This window comes from Mchenga conophoros, linkage group LG14 (assembly GCF_057382185.1).
Source record: "Mchenga conophoros isolate Kocher_MC1m ecotype Shallow Benthic linkage group LG14, M_conophoros_male_GT1.1, whole genome shotgun sequence".
NCBI lineage: Eukaryota > Metazoa > Chordata > Actinopteri > Cichliformes > Cichlidae > Mchenga > Mchenga conophoros.
In genome coordinates this window covers 32565514-32589442 of record NC_140539.1, presented here as the reverse complement: position 1 = coordinate 32589442, position 23929 = coordinate 32565514, and the positions used below count along the sequence as shown (strand labels likewise).

General features: G+C 38.3%; 1 protein-coding gene across 1 annotated transcript in view; it reads right to left on the bottom strand.

Moving 5' to 3' along the window:
• Positions 1–23929, bottom strand: part of gbe1b (glucan (1,4-alpha-), branching enzyme 1b) — a 108030-nt gene that overhangs the window by 44953 nt on the left and 39148 nt on the right. Inside the window, exons 8-12 of the mRNA XM_085243996.1 lie at positions 18757–18872; positions 16876–17003; positions 16483–16581; positions 5468–5578; positions 5202–5373 (exon numbers count right to left, since the gene is read on the bottom strand). Of these exons, the coding sequence (XP_085100122.1) occupies positions 5202–5373; positions 5468–5578; positions 16483–16581; positions 16876–17003; positions 18757–18872 (626 nt within the window). The remainder of the gene's footprint in view (positions 1–5201; positions 5374–5467; positions 5579–16482; positions 16582–16875; positions 17004–18756; positions 18873–23929) is intronic.

Below are 23929 nucleotides of genomic sequence, written 5' to 3'. Positions count from 1 at the left end.
TGAGTTTTACTTGACTGGATTGTCTCGACTTGACAGAATGGTTTACATTTAAGTTTGAATTCTGGGTTTGTCTCACTTGTCTAATTCTGCAAACTCTAAATTTAGAAAATCAAATAACTAACAATTTTCAATAGGGAGATTTCATTTTTATCTTTAAGCATGTGCATTTACGTAAATGACTCTTTTGAAGCCTTTTGCCGGGTTGAGAATACTCAATGGTACATGGTATGAGCTCCACTTATATACAGGTCATTTAAATGTGGATGACTTCAACCTTCTTTGAAAATACTCTTGAACCTCCTGCCTTTATGAAAACCATCAGATCTCAGTAATAAGTCTCCTAAGACTATTTTCTTTTTCAGTCCAGTCACATCCGCCTCTTATGAACAGAAGACTGGTTTAGCTATATTTATATCCAATTCTAACTTTCACCTTCAATGTTGATTTACTGACTGAACTCCAGATTTGCGAACTTGTGACTTCAATTATTAAGATTGTCATTTTTAGTCTAGAGCTAGAGTAATTTTATTCCAACATACACTGTAAATGTTTGCATAATGTAATCAATATAGAGGACAACAAAATAATGACTTGTGTATCATTAATTCAGCCCGACTGTTTTCAGTTGAAGATGTGGCTAACGTTCATGACGGATTTATACAGAGCTTCAAATGCCAATATCTATGTTAAAATGCCACAGAGAAAAAAAAAAAAAGTAAATAAATAAAAATAGTTTACTGTCTGGTGACTGTTTTGATGTCTACAGCCATTTCTTTCCTCATTGTATAAGCATATTTTATTGTTTTTAAATCACCCATATAAAATGTATTAAGGCCCAATGTTATAGGTGTAGCTTCTGGGACACAGTCAAAACAGATATAGCCAGCTAGCTTTGTGTTTCCCATCATTTCTGAAAATTCCTGTCAAAAGGATTTCTGGACTCGTTACCTTTTGAGCAATTGTAATGCAATTATGTGACAACCAAATTGACTCCCTGTGTGGGGTTAATTGGACATATAGACCATCCAACTAGTGTGAGCCAGTGCTGGTGAAAGTAATTATGTTATGGACATATACAGTTAGGTTAATAGGTTTTTGTAATTTTGCCTATGTAAACAATTACTTACCATACATTTTTTTTTTTTTAAATGAATAATGTGTGAAGTGTAGACTTCCAGGTTCAAATCAAGGGGTTAAATAATTAGGAATTACAGTTCCCCATTTTCAGATAATGAAAACTATTTCGTCAGGTGGGTTGTAAACAGTTTTATGGCCAGGTGAGATCTGTTCTATGGACTGACATTTGTGTCAAAAGAAAACATAGTCACAAGAAAATAATTTCCTTTCACAGGTGAGAGTGTTCTTTGAAACTTGTACAATTAAATTCCAGGTAGATTTAACAATATGCATGTGTGGAACTCAGCAGCCAAGCTCACAAAGAAGCAATCACACAGGGCAGATTGCCTGGTTGGCAAGTGCTACAGCAGATTAACACTGCCGCATACAGCTCAACCCTTCAAGAGGAATTCCACTTGCTTGGTTGGTTAAAAAAAATAAAACAAAATAAAACAAAAAACCTCCACTATTGTGCTTGGTCACTTTCAAAGCAGTGATGCTACAACCTCTGTGGCTGACAGATTAGCATGACAAATGGAATCAAAGTTGCACCAATTTTATAGCAACAATTATAACAATTTGGAAAATGAAGTTTGTCAAATTATCTATCAACAGTGATTAATTTAATTGTGTGCAACACAACAAATATCTGTGATATGAAATTATTTGCTTGAGGTTATGATTTTCTGGCGTGCCACTTTTAACACAAATGAAATTCCAGTTCCCTTAATATTGGCATGTCATCTCAAAGACCTTAAGTCGATTCAAGGTGTTAAACTTGTATCTGGTAGCTTTCCACTGGAACTTTCAATATGAGCTAAAAACGAATTTTGATGTAATAAGGTACATTATTATTATTATTATTATTATTATTATTATTATTATTAATAATAATAATAATAATAATAATAAGCAACACAAAAAGGTTTATTTCAATGGTTGAGAAATCACCCTTCACAACATCTAGCCCACTCAAGAACACTCTCAGGTGGTAAGTCAATCTTTGAAAACAAGAGATGTTTTCATGAATGAAAATACAGTGAGTTTATAACAAGGTGCAAACCCACTGGTTACACTTAAGCTTAAGAAGTCCAATTTAAAGTTCACCAAAAAAATCTCTAAAAGAGCCTGCACAGTTCTGAAAAAATGCCTTGTAAAGATGAAACCCAGATTAACTAGAATGATGGGAAGAGAAAAATATGGAGAAGGAAAGGAAAAAGTCATGATGTGACTCATACTGGATCATCTGTCAAACATGGAGGAAGCAGTGTGCCGGCATGGGCTGTATGGCTGCCAGCAGAACTGGGTCACTATTGCTTATTAATGATGGGACTGCTGAAGTAGCAGAAATCTTACATTCATCAGTACAAGTGCAACACTGATACCCAGGAAAATACTCTATACCATACATACCAAAAATTAAGAGGCATTATTCATTTTATTTTTATTAGAACAATACAAACAATAACTTAAATGATGATGCTATTTTTTAAGTTAACTGACATAGTGCAAAGATATGAAAGCTCTTTAGTACTACAATGAACTGGGAGCACTGACTTCTCAAAATTCCTTCTAAAGCATTGTTAAGTGTCAGTGAATGTGAACTACTTCTGCTGCTACTGAGTGGAAGAGCCACGTACCTGCCTGAATGCAGGTGCTGTGTGAAGCTGTGTATCAGCTGGAGGAGGCGAAGACTGCGCTGTTCAAATCGATACTGTTGCAAATGAGTCCATCTAATCCGATATCAATTTTTAGTAATGATTTGTATCTGAGAGTCAATTTCTTGACCGCTGTAGTCCTGGCTCAGATTCAGCCAAATGCAACAAACATGGGTTCTAGACTTAGGGCAGACTTTCATTCAAGGATTAAATCCAGTCCTTATACTTAAAACACTGTAAGTTTGTTGAATTACTTTTGAGCCTCTGAAAACAGAGGTCTGTGTATAAAAAACAGATCTAACTCCTAAACTGTTGTAAAATCCTTTGAATATAAATTATTCTTTGAATAATTTATTGTTATTGTACATGTACAACAAAATAATGGGTGCTCCACACCATCTCTCTCTATATATCTATATCTCTTACTATTTATCTAATTTCAACCCACAACCTTGTTGCTGTGAGGCAACAGTGTTTCAATGTAAAGCTGTTGAAATTGTGTTCACACAACAGCTAGGTGTGATTTAGATGTCTGCTAAACTTTCCCTTTTGAACTAAAATTTAACCCACTTTGAGTCCACACATCGATGCACCATTCCGATCTCTAATCAATGGAAAATTGCTCCGTGGGTGGGTTTAGGCCGGGATAGCAAGTGAGCAAATTTTGTAGTATTTGCCACAAAAGAGTGATTGAATTAATGAAATCACTGTCAAATCGACTTTTCAAGTATTGTTTTGTCTCATCAACTCACCGTGATTCCGAAACTGCCAGAGTGGTTGAAAGTAAACGTGGCAGCAAAATCCATGCGAGACAAGCGCCAAGAGTGCAGCAACGAGTGCCTCTGAGCTATACTTTAGCCAGAGAATCAGATATAATTACTATCAACTGTCCTGCAGTTGTCTTTTCTGACATCCTAATCATTATGGACTGCCCTGTTATGATTGTCCATTGAGAACAGCTGTTTTGACTGTGCTTCTTTTCAACAAGCACATCAATCCACTTATCAGAAGTCGACAGTCTTTTCCCGAGGTAAAAATTGGACATCTTGGTGAACAGGGATTGATAACAAATTCAAATGGTCAGCACAGGAATTGTTTTATTGTTTGACCTGAGCACCTGGTCACCAGGTGGAGCTAAAATGCTTTGGATCACACGTACAAGCAGTATTTACATTAAGCTAGTGAGTGGCACGTTCAAGGAAATCCTTTCCTTTGAACCAAGGTCAACTTCCATCATCATTAATTATCACTTTATTATCTTTACCAGCAGGCCTTGACAAAGTCATGCCCCTGGCTCAGACGATGAGTTGAAAATGAAGAGCATTTCAGCAATGACTGAGAACCGACTCCATTTGAGCAAAGGGGAGGGGACCTGTTTGACGGCTTTTGCCCTGTATTTTATGATCAAGTCAGCAAAGCGATGTCAGCCCCACTTCAAAATGGCCCTTTGATGCTTATCATCGGCCTTGACTTATTGGCAGCAAGCTACTTCAGCTCCATGAAAGAAATACAACAAACCATATAAATGAGCACTTTCCCCGAATGAAAAATTCATCGAGTTATTTTTAGCCTTGATGAATTTGCATTTTCATTATTGAAATGGTAAAAAGAATTCATTTATTTATTTATTTTCTATTTCACGCTCAAACAAAAAAGCACAGTATGCTACAAGGGTATACAGAAAATAACTGTAGCTAGAGTAATAACAGCACTAGGTAGGGATAACCTTATCAATTAAATATTTATCCTAAAGCCTCTTACTGCTTGTTGCCTGCGTAACACTTGGATGGACAGGAGAATAAATGCGTATTTATATCTGTTCGGTGAACACTAAGGGATTGTTGTGTCTGCCTGAGGGAAGAAGTTCAAATTCAGGAAGAATGCGGTGCATGAGGGGGATCTGAAATGATTCTCCTCGCCGTTTTAATAAAAAATGAGCCAAACAGAGGGGTGCTGCCTCACAATCATGACCTTCATCACCTCTTGACTGTTCAGCATTTCAATGTTAGCTGAACCATGTTGTTATGTGGTATGATTATCTAACAATATTGCCTAATCAAATAGCAAGATGTCATGTAGTCTGTTTTATTTTATCTTATGTAAAAATGAGAATTTATATGACATACATATTGTATTTAGTTATGCAAAATCACTCTCATATTACCTGCAAAGCATATTAGAAATCTTTAAGCTGTCATGTTTGAATAAACGGCAAGGAATATTTGAAGATTTTAAAGGTTTGAATTTGCTATGATTGTTATAAAAAAAGTACAATAAAAATAACAGAACTATACTACATGACACGAAAAAGAATCTTGTTAAAGATAACAAGTTCAATGCAATATTTCTTAAAGCCTGCTTAAAATATAAATCTGGCATATAAAATCCATGAAATGTTAGATTTTATGGATTAGCATGGTGACTCACCCATGAAGTTGAGGTAGCCTTCTCCACCCAGGCCATGAGTGATGAGGCGGATCATCTTATGCATCTGCATGCCACGGTCTATGATGGCTGTCATGGGGATCAGGGAGCTCATGTTGGTGTACATCTCCTTGTCCATCAGCCAGAAGGCCAGGCTCTTATCGCCAACCAGAGCCTGCAAAGGCAGTCCGTGTTTCATTATTCATACGTTCACGCTGAACTAATGCAGACTTCACTGGCACAACACAAGACGTTGTAGAAAAGTTTACCTGATCGTGACTTTCGGCATAAGCTATGCACTTCTCTCCGTATCGCCTGTTGGTCAGTGTGTGGACGATATTGCCTATGTTCCAGTCCTCATCCTTTAACTCCTTCAGGATCTAAACAGTGACAGAGACGGGTTATTGAAAAAGGGTGTGATAGATGTGTAGCTGAGAGAGCTGTTCTGGCCCTGACTGATGCCTAAAGCTCAGTGTTTCAGTTCAGTCTTTCTTCCTTTCCTGAGTTTTCTCTGGGTTACACTTCTCTCTCAGATCAATCTCTGTTTTGACATCTCTATATCCGCACTGTGAGTTATGTCTATCTTTGAATGGTGGTAATGGAGTTTTTAATAACTTCACTACAGCCCATGGGTAGTAAGGCATCAGCTCTCTCCACCTGAGATGGGCAAGGTCAGAGCCTCTCATCCAAACGGAGGGATTCAACAATAAATCCAAACATGGAATCAATGCCCCTCCGCTAGCCTGCCTACATGCACACTTTCTGCCAAAGGAGTCATTTACAGAGGTCAGAAGCAAACACGGAGGTCACCAAAACATGCACCCAAAGCCTATCCTCCCACAGAATGTTGCTATACAGTCGTACTAACTGGCTGTAATTGCCATTCCATTAACAAATAATAGTAGAGCTGAAATAATTATATGTACCGCAGTTGGCAGAGAGTGGGTTTAATAAATAAGAAATGCTAGAAAGCTACAGTAACATTATCATTTCTAAAAGTGCCCTCCAAGAACCCTTGGCAATAGACATACAGCCTGTCTGACTGGTGGGGGAGTTGGAAAACCCATTTCAGTGACAGGCTGAGGTCTGCTCTGTGGAATTGGCAGTGACAGCTGATTGACATGTCAGGAAACCTTTATATTACTCTACAGAGCCATAATCCTCTGAGTAAAGAGAGTAAATTGTGCCGATCAATATGTCTGAGATGAACTGGCTGGTCCACCTAAATAGAGGCTATCCCGCTCTATATATCACCATCTGTTCACATTCACTTCTCCTCACCTTAGCCTTGTGTGGCCATATTAGTCATTGCCAGTGCTACCAGAAAACCTCAGTAAGGTGCTTATTATCTACATGTACTACAAATTCTCAGATGTTTTAACTGCTCGTGGCTTGCCTTGATCCTCGAGCTAAGCCTTGTCCACTACTCTCTGGATTGAGGTCAGCCGCAAAACTGAGCAAATAGCACATCTAAAAGTCACTTACAGTTACAAACAACATCTAATATTTTTATCACCTAAGCTTCCCACTGATCAATGTATATTAAAGATGACAAAACAAATTAGTTATTAGTAGTTCATTTAGAGTTTCTGTTTAGTACTTTTGACTCTTAAACTACTGTATTTTTCGGACTATAAGGCGCACTTAAAAATCCTTTGATTTTCTCAAAAATTGGACCTTATAATCCGGTGCGCCTTATGCATTAAAAATGTTTTAGTACAACTTTGGTAAGCTATGATGCTTACGAAGCGGGCAAGTTAAGCCACTATCTGCCAATGGATCGTGGATGCCTGGGCTAAGGTATCAGTCTCAAGTGTCGTCCGAGCTTTCACGAAGGCCGGAATCATCGTTGAACAGCTGAGTAACGGTAACGAGACTTACTCGGATAATGACAAGACGGATCCGGGCATGCGTGATGCCGAAATCGCCCAACTGTTAAACTCAGACACTGAAGATGAAGAATTTGATGGATTTGTGGAAGAGGAATGAACTGAAAAAGTGAGTGTAATGTTCTCTATTTTATGTGTTACAACAATGTTGAGAGTTGTTGTGAATGAGTTGAATAAAGTTCGACTTATCTGACTGTTATGTTTCACTTAATGCGCCTTATAGTCTGAAAACTACGGTACTCTTTGGTCTTGAATATTTAGGCAGAAAAGAGAACAACTTCCGTCATAATATTTAAAAGGTAACATCTAGAATCAAAGTAAGTAAGTTTTTCTTGTTTTTTTTAATCCCAGTTCTATTTGTAAAATAATGTCACAAAATAAACGGCTTTATAATGGAAAACATAATGGTAATAATAATTGTAAGGCAAACAGTCATTTCAGGGAGAAGTGGAAGTCAACCTAAGAAAAACATATCACATGTTGAGGTGAGTATAAAAAAAAAAGATTAAATACAAACCGTTAATTTAATTCAAAGTGTCTTGTTAGGGAGGACGGTTTGGTCTAATAACACAACATGCAGATAAATTCAACTATAAATTACACATTAAACATCAGCTAAATGAAAATCTAAAAGATTGGCATCTTTTTGTTCACCTCCAGCTCGAGTATCACAGCTAGAGAATCGAATCTACAGGATATGCCCCAGAGATCATCCTAGTTGCCTCCACATCCACGTACAATCAGACATTTTACACTTCCTTATGAATCATTACAATTCAATTCAACCACAAAAGTGGTCTGGGAGCAATTAATCTGGGAGTGGGACTGTTGGAGCAGAGACAGAAGTGAATGGGTTGACGACTTCTCTACCACCAGCTCACCCACATCAGCCCCGACCAGCCGAGCTTCCTGGCACCACTGACACTCCACTTCATCAATGATAATGAGCAGTGCACAAATCTTACTTTACAAGCCTGCTGTCAGGAGCCAACCAGAGTGCCCAGATTAATTAGGCAGAGCCAAAAATAAAATTTAAAAAAAAAAAAAATCTTGCAGCGCAGGATGAGGTCATCTCACTGTCACAGACATGCTGTGACTGATTCAAGAGGCTCTCTTCCACCATCACATAGTGCTGGCAAGGACTTGGTGGGGAATGTGAGTCTAAAGCTCTTGTTTTACATTTTGTGGCTGGCCTGAGCATCCTGCCTCTGCTCTCTCTGCAATCACATTTGCTGAAAGTGTGTTTGAGTTTGCGTTGCTATGGGCACATCCTCTCTTTGCACATACAGTGCCGCCCCCAGAGGTGAAAAGGGAACAAAGGTGTGCAGTTCTCAATCCAGTGGATCAAGCTAATTTCATCCCATCTTTATATGTTCCCTGTTTTGAAAATTAATGAACTTTTCTGCCCACATCGGCAGGCTTCTCTCAGCTGAAAAACACTTGTTAGCTCACCTCACAGTTTTCCTGCAAAAGCCCTCGCTAAAGAAATCCTGCACCGCCAGTTAACACCACACAAGGGTGGCCTCAGAGTGCAATTAGCTAATAAAATAAAGCAGGACGAACCTGAAATGGTGCTGTCATTAAAGCAGGCAAGCAGAGTGTGACACTGGCAGAGGGGGTCAGACAGAGTGGGTGCCCTTTTAAGGCTGGCAAAGAAATCGCTGACATGTTTACATAAACAGGCTGAACAACATCTTTGCTTTCTGGCAGTCTGAATTTTATTAAGCCATTGTAATTGAAAGTGTTTCTGCTATGATGGGCAGAGCAAAGTATGTGGTCTAGAAATAGATTTTCCCCCTGAAACTAATAAGGACAGAGGTGTGCGGACTGATATTTTCATTCAATTAAAATAAATGGAGGAACAGAAACAAGAATTGGAACAATTGACTCAGAGGTCATTCGAGTTGAACAGCTGAGAGAAGCAGAGGGCTGCTGGAGAATTCTCCGTGTCACCTTCTTTTATCCGAGCTGCAACCATGGAGCCCTCTACCTCTGTCGCCTCTAATTGTTTCAATTACATCTCAATCCACTGTAGCTGGAGGGAAGGGTGCTTGTTAAATTAAAGGGCTTTTGTAACATTATCCATTAGGAGTGACAGCATTTTATGGTGATAATCAGATCGAATCATCCAAACTTGTGCTGCGCGCCTTATCTGGTCCTCTCATTAGGATATCTTAATTTTTCACAGTCTGTTGGTCCTAACAGCCTTGTGCAGCCAAGTAAATGAGTCATATCAATCAGTCATGCTGAGGACGAAACACAGCGTGAGGTCCCAGCCAAAGAACTGAGAGAAATTCATCCGTGCACACATGTGAATCTATAAATAAGCTCACGGTTCTGTTGCTCTGCGTCTTTGTCTCCCTTTCCCTCTCTTTCTTCCTGCCTGTCTGTCTCTCGCCGTCTGTCTGAATGCCTGCCCTCCGCGCTTCACGTCTTCCTTCTCTGCAACACACACCTCACTGGAGGCTCCACTTCAGTCCATTCAAATCCCTCCCTAATTGACACTCTGTGAGAAGAGGCAAGGCTAGCCCTGAGTGCACTCCACTGACTATACCAAGGCATGTTCATATGAATGCTTCCCTGCACAGAAATACAAAAAATAAAAAAATTTGTTGCTCACTTGCTCTCCTCCAGCTTCAAGTCTCCTGAGGGAGGGAACAAATTTAATTGAAAATTGCAACCAGGAGAAGAATCTAAACAAATATTGCATTGCCAGCAATATTGTTTGGAAAGTAAAAGCAGCAAGAACCTCTCCAGAGGCATCCTGAGGATAATCCTGTGAAACCTCGGTGGTACAGCACTGCCTGCTGCACACCTATTGCAAGTATCACAGAGGAAGGTCAAGTCTGGGACGATCTCTCTCTCTCTCTCCCCCTCTCCTCTACCTCCACATCCCTACTACTGAGTAAAACCCACTGCTGTGAGAGACAGACTTGATTAACGATGCGTTGACTTCCCCCACTGAGAAACACAAGAAACCATAGAGCAAGAGGATGCATGCGGTGCCGAGGTCAGACTCTTTATATTTTGCTTTTTCTCACCAAAATATGAGTAAATAAAACTTCTAGTGTGGGCTAGTGGATACATTTAAAAAGGCACAGTTTTACATGAATTTTAAATCAGACAACCTCTTTAGGCATTCTGCATACAGACATTTTCCTCAAATGGAAAAAAAAAAGCCTCTACTTTCTCTGAAAATGCTCAAGTGCACCAGTAAAAAAATAAAACATTACTTTTAAAAACAGTCTACGTTCATCTACTGGCTGAACCCGACAGACAGACAGATCCCCAGAGAAAACTCACTGCAACTGTACTTTCTAAAGTAATAATTGCTGATTTCATCAAAACACATTCTGTCATCAAGCACAAATGGGGTCAGGAAAATATATTAGAAGTTGCGTGCTGGTTCCAAGTACTGTAAAGTTATCCAAGTCCTCCAGATGACAGACAGACACACACACACACACACACACACACACACACACACACACACACACACACACACAGAGCTCCAAAGCAGAAATAGCTGCTTGAACCTGTCCATGTTCATTGGGATGCTGGTGCTGTCACTGTGGCTAAAAAACTAAAAAAAGAAAATTATTTAATAAAATCCATAATAACCTTATTTTGTCTCTGGGTGGATGGTGGGGCGGGTATGTGCTTTCTGCTACTTGGCTTCAATATTATATAGTTATGGACTTCCATACCTGATGGCTGAACAAATATAAACAATGTTTTTCCAGTGTGGGCCATCAAGCACTTTCACAGTGGCAGTTTGGGCTGGAGTGCCAAACTAAAGGGTGCTTCAGCAGTTGTTGTGGAAGAAATGAGAATATTTGGTGCCCAGAATTTTCCATCCAGTCTGAAGCAGTGTTGTATGATAATACGTCGTTAACACCCAACACTGTGATACTGTTATCAGTTATGCCCATAATGAAGAGTTATTGGAAGCACTCATGAAGCTGCTTTTGTTAAGTAAAAAATTCGAGTTACTGGTTGTGTACTCATCAGGAGTATTAGCATACTAAATATATACAGTACATAAGTCTTGTTGACCGATACCTATAGACATACAGTACAACGCAGCTCCTTTTGTAGCGTCATCTGCCAGACAGGAAGCTAATGAATGCCTTTCCTCCAGCAGGTTTTTCTCTGCATGCTTTTTGTTTGAGCTTCCTTCCCTGAGCAAAGAGCTGTGCATCATGCTGTATTGGATAACTGATGGTGGGCTTCACCAAAAACGAAAAAAGTAAAACCTCTTCAGTCAACATGAAGACTGTTTTACAAAAAAAAGGAAAAAAAAAGGTAAAGGGTATAGGCTTTTCTCAATGCAGCATAAACAAAAATAGACCAAAGCCTGCAAGCTAGTTCTCCCAGACAGCTCAGGCTCTGCTGTATCATACACATGTAACATGCCTGGTTTTGTTTAGGGCTGCTCAATTAATCGAATTTTAATCACGATTACGATCTGGGCTTTCAGCGATCATTAAAAATGACTGAGCCGATTATTAGCCCCTCCCTCATTTATCCGCGACACCTTAAAGGCCGGTCCGTGAAAATATTGTCGGGCATAAACCGGTCCGTGGCGCAAAAAAGGGTGGAGACCGCTGATTAAGAGGACCCGAGGGAAGCTCGGAAAGCTATAGTTATTTGGAGAAGAGAGTGACTGCCGTTGGTTGAAAAGAGTTTAAAAAAAAAAAAAACTTCAGTGGTGTTGCACACTATTTTATATTATTTTTTTAAAGTCATTGTTAACCTTTTAAAGCCGGTCAGAGCAGCACGCTCCGTTTTGCGTAACTATTTTTAAATCCCTGTAGAACCTGAACCGTGTAAGCTAGCGCAATAATTTGTTTTGCATATGAAACCGGAGGAGTTGTACTTACATCTTATGCCATCAGGTTGTCCTCGGTCACGGTTTCGTTCCACATATAGCTTTGCAAAAATTGCATAAAAAGCGCTTGCAGGAACAAAAACATAATATTCCAGAAACACGCTTTGCCGTTCCTATCAGCTGTTCGTAACACTTCCCACAGTGAAATGATGCACATGCTGTTTTCTTTGCAAATTTGCATCATAGGATTGTTTTTTGTTTTTCCTGCAGTATATAAAAATTGCTGTATCTCCAAAATAAAACTATGAAGACACTCAAAATAAATTTCCTGTGGTGGGAAACTATTTTGTGCAACTTTATTGTATTTAAAGTTTTGAGGGATAAACCTCTTAAACTTCTCCAAGTAGAAATATATGTAAACAAAACAAAAGCGATTTTCATTTTTTTTTGTAGTTTATTGCACTTTTTTGCAATTTATGTAATTACTATGCACTTAATGCATACATATTATTAAAATATGGGCTATAACAGTTGTATTGATGTATAGCAACTTGAAATGCTCCCACAAATGGCACTACAGCATGTAAAAAAAATAAATAAAAATAATATAAGCTCTGGTGGACTTGGTTCTATAGTAGGTCTTAAAGGGTTAAATAAATATCGTCAAATAATCGTGATCTCAATTTCAGTGAAAATAATCGTGATTATCATTTTTGCCATAATCGAGCAGCCCTAGTTTTGTTCATGTCATATACCAAACAAACTTACCCAATTTGGTTGCCTATGCTGCAAATTCCTTCTCTCTCCCCCTGACATCTCAGTGATGCTGCAGCCCTGTATCACTTCCTGCTGATTCAACCCTGCCATCACCCCAGCATCCCCCTGCATGTTCTTCTCAATTTTGTGTGTGTATCATATATGTGGTGAGTGAAGATATGTGTAGCAGAGATACCAAACTCTAACAATGATCATCTGGTGCAATATTTGTCATAATGAAAAATAAGACAGAAAACGTGGATAAATAAAAAGGTAAACAGAAATTAACATCTTTGATGAATTCTATTCTAGTAGTGGGATTGCATTGAAATAAAAGACACGACCACAAAGCAATTAATAATCAAGAAAAAATAACTGCTTCTCATTTCGACCTCCAACTCATCAATTTCACATTTTATCTTTAAACACAGAGCTTTCATGGTAGACCAATATATTAAAACTCTACAATGAGTATATAGCTAAAGATATCTACGGTATATCAGCCGTCCCCAACCTTTTTTGTGCCACGGACCAGTTTATGTCCGACAATATTTTCACGGACCGGCCTCTAAGGTCTTGCGGTTAACAAAATAAACAAAAATAAAACCAGTACCGGTACCAAAAAAATAGACGATTTATTCACAACACACGGGAACAGACCCAGGGAAACAGAGTTAACGATAAGAAATGATTTAAAAAAAATAAACACTAAAAACAGATAAAAACCCTGAAAACCACGCGGCCCGGGGGTTGGGGGTGCACTGCTATATATAACTAAAGAAAATGTACTATGAAAAGAAAGATTTCTGTTAGACCCATTTTATTTTTAATTTCTTTAATAATAAATAGATAATCTTAAATTACACTGCAAAATATAAAAATCAATTGAAACCTGAATGGCAGAGATCCACCTGAGGAAAATATAAATGTCCAGATTTAGACACTACAAACAATCACTTCCTGCATAGTGTCATTTGAATGCCACTGTTGGAATTAAAAATGCATTTTTTGCACATCTTCACAGCACAGCTGTCTTTGGTTATAGATGACAATAAGCGTCCTCTTATTCAGCCTACCTACCCTGACAGTCAGCGATGGGTGATAAACCTTCTAGCTGAACCCTTTCTTGTGGCACTCTTTAACTATTAAGCTTGTATAATCGTTTTGGAAAAATCAAAACAGCACTGAATACAGACAGAAAAATAACCCTTGCTTTGATATCATAAGCTACGTCAAGGACAGACATTCAGAGTGAATAATGAATAATGTGAAATGTAAAGGTGACTGCCAGCCTATTTAAAGCCTCACTTAAGAAAAAGGAAAAAAAAAAAAAAAAAAAACATCACAGAAGAAATTTCCGCCAAGATCAGTGACTAGATGACCTTCACATTATTAAATCTCATTTTTCTTCTCATTCACGGAAAAAAAAGAAAAAGAAAAAAAAGAAAAATGTGCACACATCCATGCAAAGGACTTAAAAAAAATTACTGATCTAAGAAAAAGGTCATTATGAATGAATAAGTCAAAAGCTTTTCTTTTTCAATAACAATTGTGTCGCTTCCATCATTTATTCATAGCTCAGTGTTTGCATGGATAAATACTGACCTTCCCACTTGCACAGTGGGTAGCATTAAGAAGGGGAAAAAAATAAAAAGGGTTGCACTGCTTTAGAAAAAGCAACAACAAAAAACTTTTTCAGTTTGAATACCCTTAAAACCTATGTATAAAAAAAGATTTCAGAATTAGGTTCAATGTTATCTGTTTTTTTTTTATATAACAGAAAGAATACCAGAAATATGAAAACATACATTTCATTCTCACGTTAATCCTCCTTAGGCCTTACAGTCCTGGGTTGATTTAGTGACTGTTGCCCATCTTGAGAAAGAGTTACCAAAACAAACCCTTACTAACATCAAAGCCACCTTTATCATGAAGGTATTTATAATGCACAGGCTTTAGGCTTTACTGTAAACACTGAAAGGATTTAGCCAGTGACAGTGGTTCTTATATTTTAGAAATCAGCTACTACAATCATTTCTCCAGAAAAGTTAGGATGCTATGTAAAATGTAAATAAGCTGTAAGGAAATTATATGCAAACCATTTAAAATAGTATTCAATGGGAAGTGAAAAAAGACAACATATACATTTTTTATATAATATAATTTCTATTGTAATAATAATAATAATTGTAATACTTTGAAATAAATAAGGCTTTTTCCTTAAAAAGAGCACAAAAAACTACCTATTTTAATAGTTCAAACACTAAATATATATTTTAAACTATCATACTAATGAAAATAATTAGGGAATAGTTCAGATGTGCTGTGTGAAAGAAAAATCGAAAAAAAATCAGCAAATACTTGACTGCGAGTAGGCGAGGTTCGACTGTATATTGGTCAACACTGATGGTGCCTTATGAGAGATGTGCAAAGTAACCGTGCCTTGTTCACTTAATTGCTATACCATCACCAATGCTTGTTTTGCAACTATCTGCTCTCAACAAGCCATGGTCCTTTTCTTTCCCCTTCCCCTGAGGCTCTGGTGTCCATGATATCCAAAAATAATTTAAAATTTTAAGTCATCAGAGCTAGTGTGGCGTTCCACTGTGTCTCAGTCAATCATACATTAGGACTGTAACCAGAGAAGGCATTCTTTGTGAGTCTTGTTTATCTGTTTTTTTTTCTTTTGGTATAATTTTAATCATTATATACGTGGATGCAGGGACAAACTGCATTTGCTGACAACTGTTTTCAAAAGTGTTCTTAAGCCCACGCAGTAATTTCCACAACAGGATCATGTTTTAATGCAGTGCTCCCTGAGGCCTTGAAGATCACAGTCATTCATTATTGGTTGTCAGCCTTATCCCTCGAGTACAGAGATTCATGTTTACTCTCTTAATCTTTTAATGATATTGTGTACCATAAATGACGAAATCCAGAAATTCTTTCTTTTTTGTTCTTAAATTAAACTACTTTGCCTACACAGTTTTTCACTGAATAGTAAACCCTTCTTCACGCTTTTTTTTTTTTTTTTAAACTGAGAAACCCTGGCTCTGTGGGATGTTCTTCTTACACCCAATCATGTTAATGACCTGTTCCTAATTAACCTAATTAGTCGTGAGAAGCTCCAACAGGTGTGTATATGTATGTGTGTACTTTTGAGCACACAACCTTTACAGTCTTGCAGGCAACTTTCTGAATTATACAGCTATTTCTGCTATTAAATTTAAAATGAATACACAGTAGAAGGCTTTTAAAAAAATAAATGTTTGTAATTTCAACATTTGAAATGCTGCCTTGAATGCCGAGTTTAAACATTTGCACTGGATGCTGTTCACATTTTTTCTATATCACAAGTTTTTTGGGGGGAATTTTTTTGTCATTTTAGGTGCATCAACTCTCCTTGTCTATAATACATAAAAGCGCAGCAGTGCACAAAATCAACCATTTTTTAAGGCTTTATTGGATAGGGACAGCGAAGATAGACAAGAAAGCGGGGAGAGAGAGAGCAAGACATGCAGGAAAGGGCCAACTGCTCTCCGGCCATACGGCATGTAGTCGCCTGCTCATCCACTGAGCTAAACTGGCACCATATCAACTGTTTCTCAAAGTTGCAAATGTTTCCCAATATGTCCAAGATAGATTTAAAGGAACCACATGTGCTTGCTCTAAGGGGGTCATCTGATTGTCAGGACTTTTCTCTATTGTAGGGTCTTTCCTTACACTTTAAACCACCCCAAGGTGACTGTTGTTGTAATTTGGTGCTATATAAATAAAAATACATTAAATCAATTTAGAATCACCTTACCTGAATCCACTTGTCAGGGACAGCCATTGCCAGTCGGTAATCAAAACCAAGTCCTCCCTCCTCCACTTTTCTGCAGAGAGCTGGCATCCCTGACACATCCTATAGGAAAGTCTTATTATTTAATATCACATTTCTACTTTGCGGGCACAGATTTCAACAAAGATTTTATCAATACCCACAACTCACATGTTAAGGGGTGAAATTCCTACACTACAGGCAAAAAAAAGGAAAGAGCGACACCCCATTTCCTTTTGCATTACCTTTTAATTACAGCAATGAATACGCAAGTAAGCTATGTCTAACTAATAAGTTCTTTTAATTAATAACAGCTCTGGGCAGTGTCATTGCAAAGTTAGTGAATGCAAAGATGTGTGTGTGGCAGTGGGTTTTTACCTCTGCAACAGTGATGCAGTCAGGATAAAGGGTATGAAGAATTTGATTGGCAAGCATCAGGTAAACCAAAGAATCTTCATCTACCTGTAGGCCAAAGTATTCACTGTAGTCCCCTGTGAAACCTGTGCCTGTAAACACCCACACAGTGAACACTCATCATGTTTTCACCCAAACTACAGATTTTTTTTTTTTAACTGATGCTACCGCTTTGCTTTCTCTTCTTGACATATTTCTAAAATGTCCTAAAATTGTGAAATAAATGTAATCTTAATGAAGGCCGAAGGCTCCTTTGGATAAGAAACTAATAAAAATGCCTCTAGAGACTAAAGAGCAGCTCTTACCAGAACTTGTAGGGTACGCGGAGAGATTTAAACTCTGGAGCAATTATTATTAAGATTAAATACAGATGAATATTCTTGATCTCACTTTATCTCACTTTTTGGCATGTTTAAAAATGTGTTTTGTTGGCATAATGAGAACTAAAGTTTTATTTTTAAAAGGTGGACAGTATTAATCACTGAATATTATTCAAGTGCATCCAAGACAGTGTACAGTCAAAATTCTTCCAAATTAAAAGTAGTCAAACTGTACTAATTTTGAGTTGCAGAAACTGAAAATGATACTTAAAATTATTTGTTGGTTCTGGTTTTCATGAGCATGCTAGCAGAGCAGTTCTAACACCAAAAATACATTCTGACCCCTGAATTTTGGCAAAAATGAAGGTAAGCGCTAATTTTCAGACTCAGCTCAAAATATTAATCTAATTTTGCTATAATTAGGCTTGTTTGAACTGGATTTGTATCAAGTATGACACAGTTGTCAAAGTTCAGATATTATCATCTCTCCATTTGACCTTTTGCCCTCTACTCTGATCTTGGATTTGACATTTCTAGCAGAAGGAAAACTATATTGTTGCCAAGTAATGTGTTTTTCCATGAAACAACATCTCATCTAGACCTGCTCTGTCAGGCAATTTTCTAAAGACATTCAGTTGTTAAACATATATTTTTGCATATTTCTTTATTTATTTTTTTACCTTTAGTTACTGTCACTGCTACTTTGTTGCTAATACTACCATTATAACTGTTGCTGTTGCATCAAATGTTATAACATAGGAAATTCCCAAATATAGAATAAAGATTTTCTTATCTTATAACCCTGCTATATATTGTTACATAAAGAAATGTTACATGTTATCACATGAAGCAATGACATACAGATGAGAAGACATAAAACTACACATTTTATAAATTGTAGCTAATCAGATGTTTTAATTGGCCTATTTGCACTCAGCACATTAAAATCCACTATGCAGACAACTTCTGAAAATCGTTCACCAATGTTGTCTAACATTTGCTAAACAAAATGTATTGTTTACCTCCATGACAACATTTCTAATGGTCCTATCCCAACTTTTGACGGCATACAGGTTACGTTTTACACCAAGTATATTTTAATTTCGTTTATTTAAAATCTCAATTCAGACAACAGTCTTTTTGTTTTACCAGACCAAATTTCTCTAAATATAATTTGGTAAAAAAACAAAACAACCCCCCCCCCCCCCCCCCCCCAAAAAAAACCCCCAAACAAACAAACAAAAAAAAAAGAAAAAAATTGTTTTGATGACGTTTTTGACCTTTCTATTAACCTTTCACCTTTATATTAAGCCTTTACATTAACACTTTGATAAAATAAAATTAAAAAAAAGTTCCCTCATGATGGATAGGATAAGTTAGACCTCTCAACAAAGCTCAAATTAATCTTTAACACTCGGGAGTGTGTGGTGTACACTCCACTGCGAGTTATAAACAAGAGCAGGATGACAGGCTTTACTCACACCACACAGCTCTGAAATATAAGGTGCACACAAACCAGTCTTACCGATGCCATGGTGATGGTACAGCATGGAAGTAACACCATCAAATCTGAAGCCGTCAAAGTGGTACTCCTCCATCCACCAGCGCAGGTTTGACAGCAGGAACCGCAACACTTCCCAGCTAGAAAAACACACACACGCGCACACAAGCACACACATTCAAGGTCAGGCAAAGCAAAAGCTGTGAATTATTCACACATCTCACTGTGCACTTTAGGCACCAGAGATTAATTTTCACCCCTACAGGACATTCACATATTGATAACCAAACTTATATTATGTCGGAGATGGAGCGCAAATGAGAGTGAACGGTGTTTTCATTAAGTACAGTGACTAAATTGAGGAGAAAACCAATTCAAATAACCAGTTGTCAAACTACAAATCAGTGGCTTACAGTGTACGGTTAAGTTTTCTGATTTCCATCACATGCTTTCACTCGATCACTGGGCAAGCGTTTTATATTACCAAGCCCATCTCTGTGTATTTGAAGTGATAGGATTTCACGCCACACTTGGGTAAACAAACACTGCGCAAGGAATGGAGTTTCCTCTCTTGAGGATGAGATAAATCCTACACTTCTACTTGCTTTGGCCTCATCTTCATTGTTTTACAATGTCCTACAAACAAGAGGTCAAAGACTGTACTACAAAAAAAAAAAAAAAAAAAAAAAAAAAAAGAAGCCAATAAACTATTTGAATTTGAAAGCGTTAACTGTGGTTGTAGTGTAGCCCACGGTGTGCTACAAAGCATGCAAATGCTCACTGTGTCTGTTGACTGGACTGTGTCGGTGGAGGACAGAGGAGGTGGATTCCATAAATGGCCCCAGTCTCCCCGTTCCTGACTGGGCGAGTCATCCGATTTCTAACAGCCTCTCAAGGCAAAGTACACTACACACCTCAACTCTTTCCATTGAGAGGTGTGTTGCCATGGAAACATCAGTAAAAACTCAATATTTGGTTGTCTATATGCAGTGTGTGTAATGAGGACCAAATGAAACACTGCATACATGGATGCCAAACTGGGAGGCAGCAGCAAAGCACCAGGGATGAGACACGAATGACATTCATTACACTGATTAGATGCTGCCTCTGCTTAGGCCAGGCCCAGATCTTCTCCATACTCCAACAACGGTTTGTAATAGTTTGTGACTACTATGTGTTTATAAATATAAATCTAATGAAGGTTTCTGTTTTTGCGATAAATTTGTATCCACGGAGTGTCTTTGTAGTACGTAAAATATGATTCTACTTCCTGAGCTACACTTCAGAATATACAGCATGTAAAGGGTTTGTTAACAGAAATAATTCAACTGTATGTATTCATGGTGCCAGTCGGCTGGCAGCTGTATAGGCCCACCATGAAAGACGCTCCTGTCTGACAAATGTTTTACCTCATCAAAAGTATTTTTGCTGTGTTATAGGGGGCATTTCACTGTCTAGTTAAATAGAGTGAACCACATAAGCTCCTAGTAAGGCTGATTTCCTTCATCAATTAAAATGTTAATGTATTATTGAATGACAGTATCCTGAATTACAAAGGTCAGACACAGAGTTTTCCCCCTGTCTCAATACCACACCAAGGGCCCTTCAATTCTTTTTATTTTTTGCAATTTCATCATGTCAAAAAATTGGTGAAGCAGCAAGAAGACCCAGATTCATGCTTCAACAACACTTCAATAACATCTAAAACTGAAAAATTTCACACAAACACTAGACAGCTCATGTCCTTAATAATGCTTTATCTTTAAAATGTATTATAGGTTTATCTAACACTAAAACCTGAGGATTACACCTCTGTGGCAAACCCCCCCCACAAAATCCCAGTTTCTTTTGGCCAAGAAAGCCATGACACAAAAATACATTTAAATGCATTCCCGTCTGTGCTCCATTCCTCAGGGATGACCAACACCAGCACTGTTTGACAGGTGTGAAGCTGCATGTTACATCGGTACTTCCTCCATCCCTAGAGAAAGATCACAAGAGAGCCTGGTATGATCCGATATAGCAGGCTGGCTGGGTGGTCACGCAGACCCTGTGATAAATAGATTAGGTCCTCCACTCCACTGCGCAGAGCCAACAAAGGCTCAGACACAATGTATCCTCACGGGATGGAGATAATAGCCATTGAGAGCCAGAGGCCCAAGATGAAACCATACTGCCACATTAGGACCCACAATGCCATTTATGATCAAGTCCAATTACGGTGAGAAAGTTAGATCTCTGTACCAATGCAATGCACCACTTATCTATGCAGTTCAATGAAGTTATCACTTGGTCTGTGGTGTTAATACAAAAGCAAATTGCATATTACACTGTCCTCATAGTAAAGCTCTGCCATGACAGTGAAACCTGGTTAGGGAGCACTAATAGAGTAAAAGCCTAATATTGCTGCTTGTAGGGTAAGACAAAGTAATCTGTCATGGGTGTTTCTGTTCTACCTGCAAGTGCACACTGCCAGAATAAAATAAAATAAAATAACAAAAAAAATCATGTTTAGTTGCTCCTCATCAGAGCTTATTTGCCCCTCATGCTGGCTGTAGCTGTGCCCGGTATTACAGTGTGTATTTACACTCAGTTTCCAGCCAAAAGAAGCCATAAGTTGCCGTGTTTCTAGATTTTGCATTAGGTGACATGTCAACTTGTTAGGGTTGGCGTGGAGAGAGATTTAAGTCCCTGTTTTACCAACATCACAGGTAAGCTGCAGATAAGACCAAATCAATTTTAGAAGCTGACAGTTCATTCCACGAGAAGTGTGATGCCCAAACTGTGTCACCAGACAACCCGATGTATGGGGTGCATTTGTTAGACCAAAAAGGACAAATGAGGTGGCTCGTTTAACGCATTTCAAAACCTTCTATAATCTAACAGGGGACAGAGACACTGACAGGAGTGTCAACATCAATGAAACCACATTCTGGGCTTAAACTTGATTTATTTATCAATCACATTTCTTTCAAATTCAGATTTGCATGCATTAACTAAAGGCAATTTTGGGAGACTATGACTTACTTGGACACCATTTTTTTTTTTACTTTTGAGGCTACTACAGTGTGTGCTTGAAATGTTCTCTAACAGGTTGATTTTTTATTTTCAGTTTAACCGCTCTCCAGTAAAACAGTGATTTCAGTAAGCCAAATCACACATGCCTTGATGCACACAGGTGCTGTGTTGGACTTGTGCAGAAATTACATCTTTATACTGTGTAGCAGAACATTGTAAGCAGCCATTCCACGAGTCTGATAGTACTGGCTGCCTTGCTGGGTAAATTCTCATCTAGAGGTCTGACAGACTGTCCCTGTATTGCTTTGCTTTGTGTTAGATATCTGCCATTTGTCTGGCATTCTTTATGCAGCCTGGCAGCTATCTGCTCTTGCTTGGCATCTTAGGAAGAATATTCTGCTGCCTGCGAGACTGTTTGTATGTTTAGCAACCTGTAATTAGTATCACTTTGTACTTGCCATCTTTCAAGAATCAGTGGCTGTCTGTAAGGCCCGTTCTAATTCTTCAGAGTTTTCTCCAGTGGACCATATTTCAGCAGTTGCAGGACATTTAGAAGTGATTTTCATAAGGAAGCCGTTAAAGTAATTTAAATAACCACAGTAACAAAAAAAAAAAAAGAAAAAAAAAAGATAATAATTACTAGTCTTCAAACTTTGTTATCTAGTTAGCTAGAGATCCTGCATTACAGTTGGTAACATAAGACAGTGCTCCTGCTAGTTTTTAATTACTCCCTGTTCTGGCCATGTTGACGTCAATTTGTGCAGCAAACATCCGTTTCTATGACAAAATTGCCCATCCTTCATGTGTATTGTCATCATTGGTTAAAAATAAGAGCTTTGAATCTTGAATCTTTCAGAGTTAGGTCTCGGACTTCGACCCAGAAATCATACAGCAGTTTTCAGTGGAATAGTACGTACTGTTCAAGCATAAAGGTGGTACGTCACTTTAGGAGCATGACCAAAGGCAATCAGTGCCTTTCTGGAGATCCAGTTTTTAAAGTCACAGAGTACACAAACTCCTTCCTCCGTTCCATCCATCCATCGTTTAACCTGGACACACTAAGGGCTCCAACATGTTTACATGCTCAACATTGTAGAGGTTTACTGTCACCAAGGGGAAGAGTCACAAAAACCGGTCTGTGGGCTACTCTTGCTTGTGCTGTTGTTGGTCCTTGCCAGCTAGGAGAAGACTAAAGTTCTAACATGCAAAGAGCTGAAGTGAAACCAAGAATTAAAAACAATGAAAAAGGGCCACTGCGGCCCACCATCAGGGCTTCTCATGCTGTATTTTTCTACAAACCAGTTAGGATCTGACCCATACATAGGCTACATTCACACTGCAGGCGAAAGCGCATCAAATCAGATTTTTTTGACCTTATGCGACCCATATCCGATCATGGTATGACAGTGTGAACGGCACAAATCCGATCTGGGTCACTTTCGTATGTGGTATTGAATCCGATACATATCCGATGTTTTAGAAAGCGACTGCTGTTTGAACGGTCATGTCGCATTAAATCCGTCTTTTATGTCACCGACACAAGACAGATGCCAATTATCAGCTCCGGAGAAGCGCCCGATAAGACATCGCGAACGCTTCCTGGCCATCCAGTGTAGATGTCAGTGAAACTGTTGGGAAGACAACGTGAACATTTTATTTGTATTTTATAATCTGCAGATTCTGACAGAAATCTGCAACTATCCTTTGAAGCACCGCGCCTCTCTAAAACAGCAATAAGGATAATTATTAGGTTATTTACATTATTATGTAAATAACAAAATAACTTAAAGCAAAAATTGGGAAACGTAAAGTCCGAAGTCTTTATATTAAGGGCCATCAGTCAAACAATATTGTTTGCTCTGGGTCTAAACAGAGCCGTTGTGTGTGACTTCTTTTGCGCATGCGGGCCGCTTTGAGCGTTCACACTAGAGAGCGTTTGCTGTTGCATTTTATTTGTAGTGTGAACAAGCAGACAAAAAAAAGAATCTGATTTGATCAAAAAATCAGAATTGAGCATTAAGACCTGCAGTGTGAACGTAGCCAAAGTGTCATCCATAACAAGCTTTGGGATTTTTTGAATAACTGCACATTAGCGTAAGATAAGAGACACTATACTATATCATAAATTAAGCACAACAGGAGGAAACATTTTCACATTCACACCTCTGGTCAGTTTACT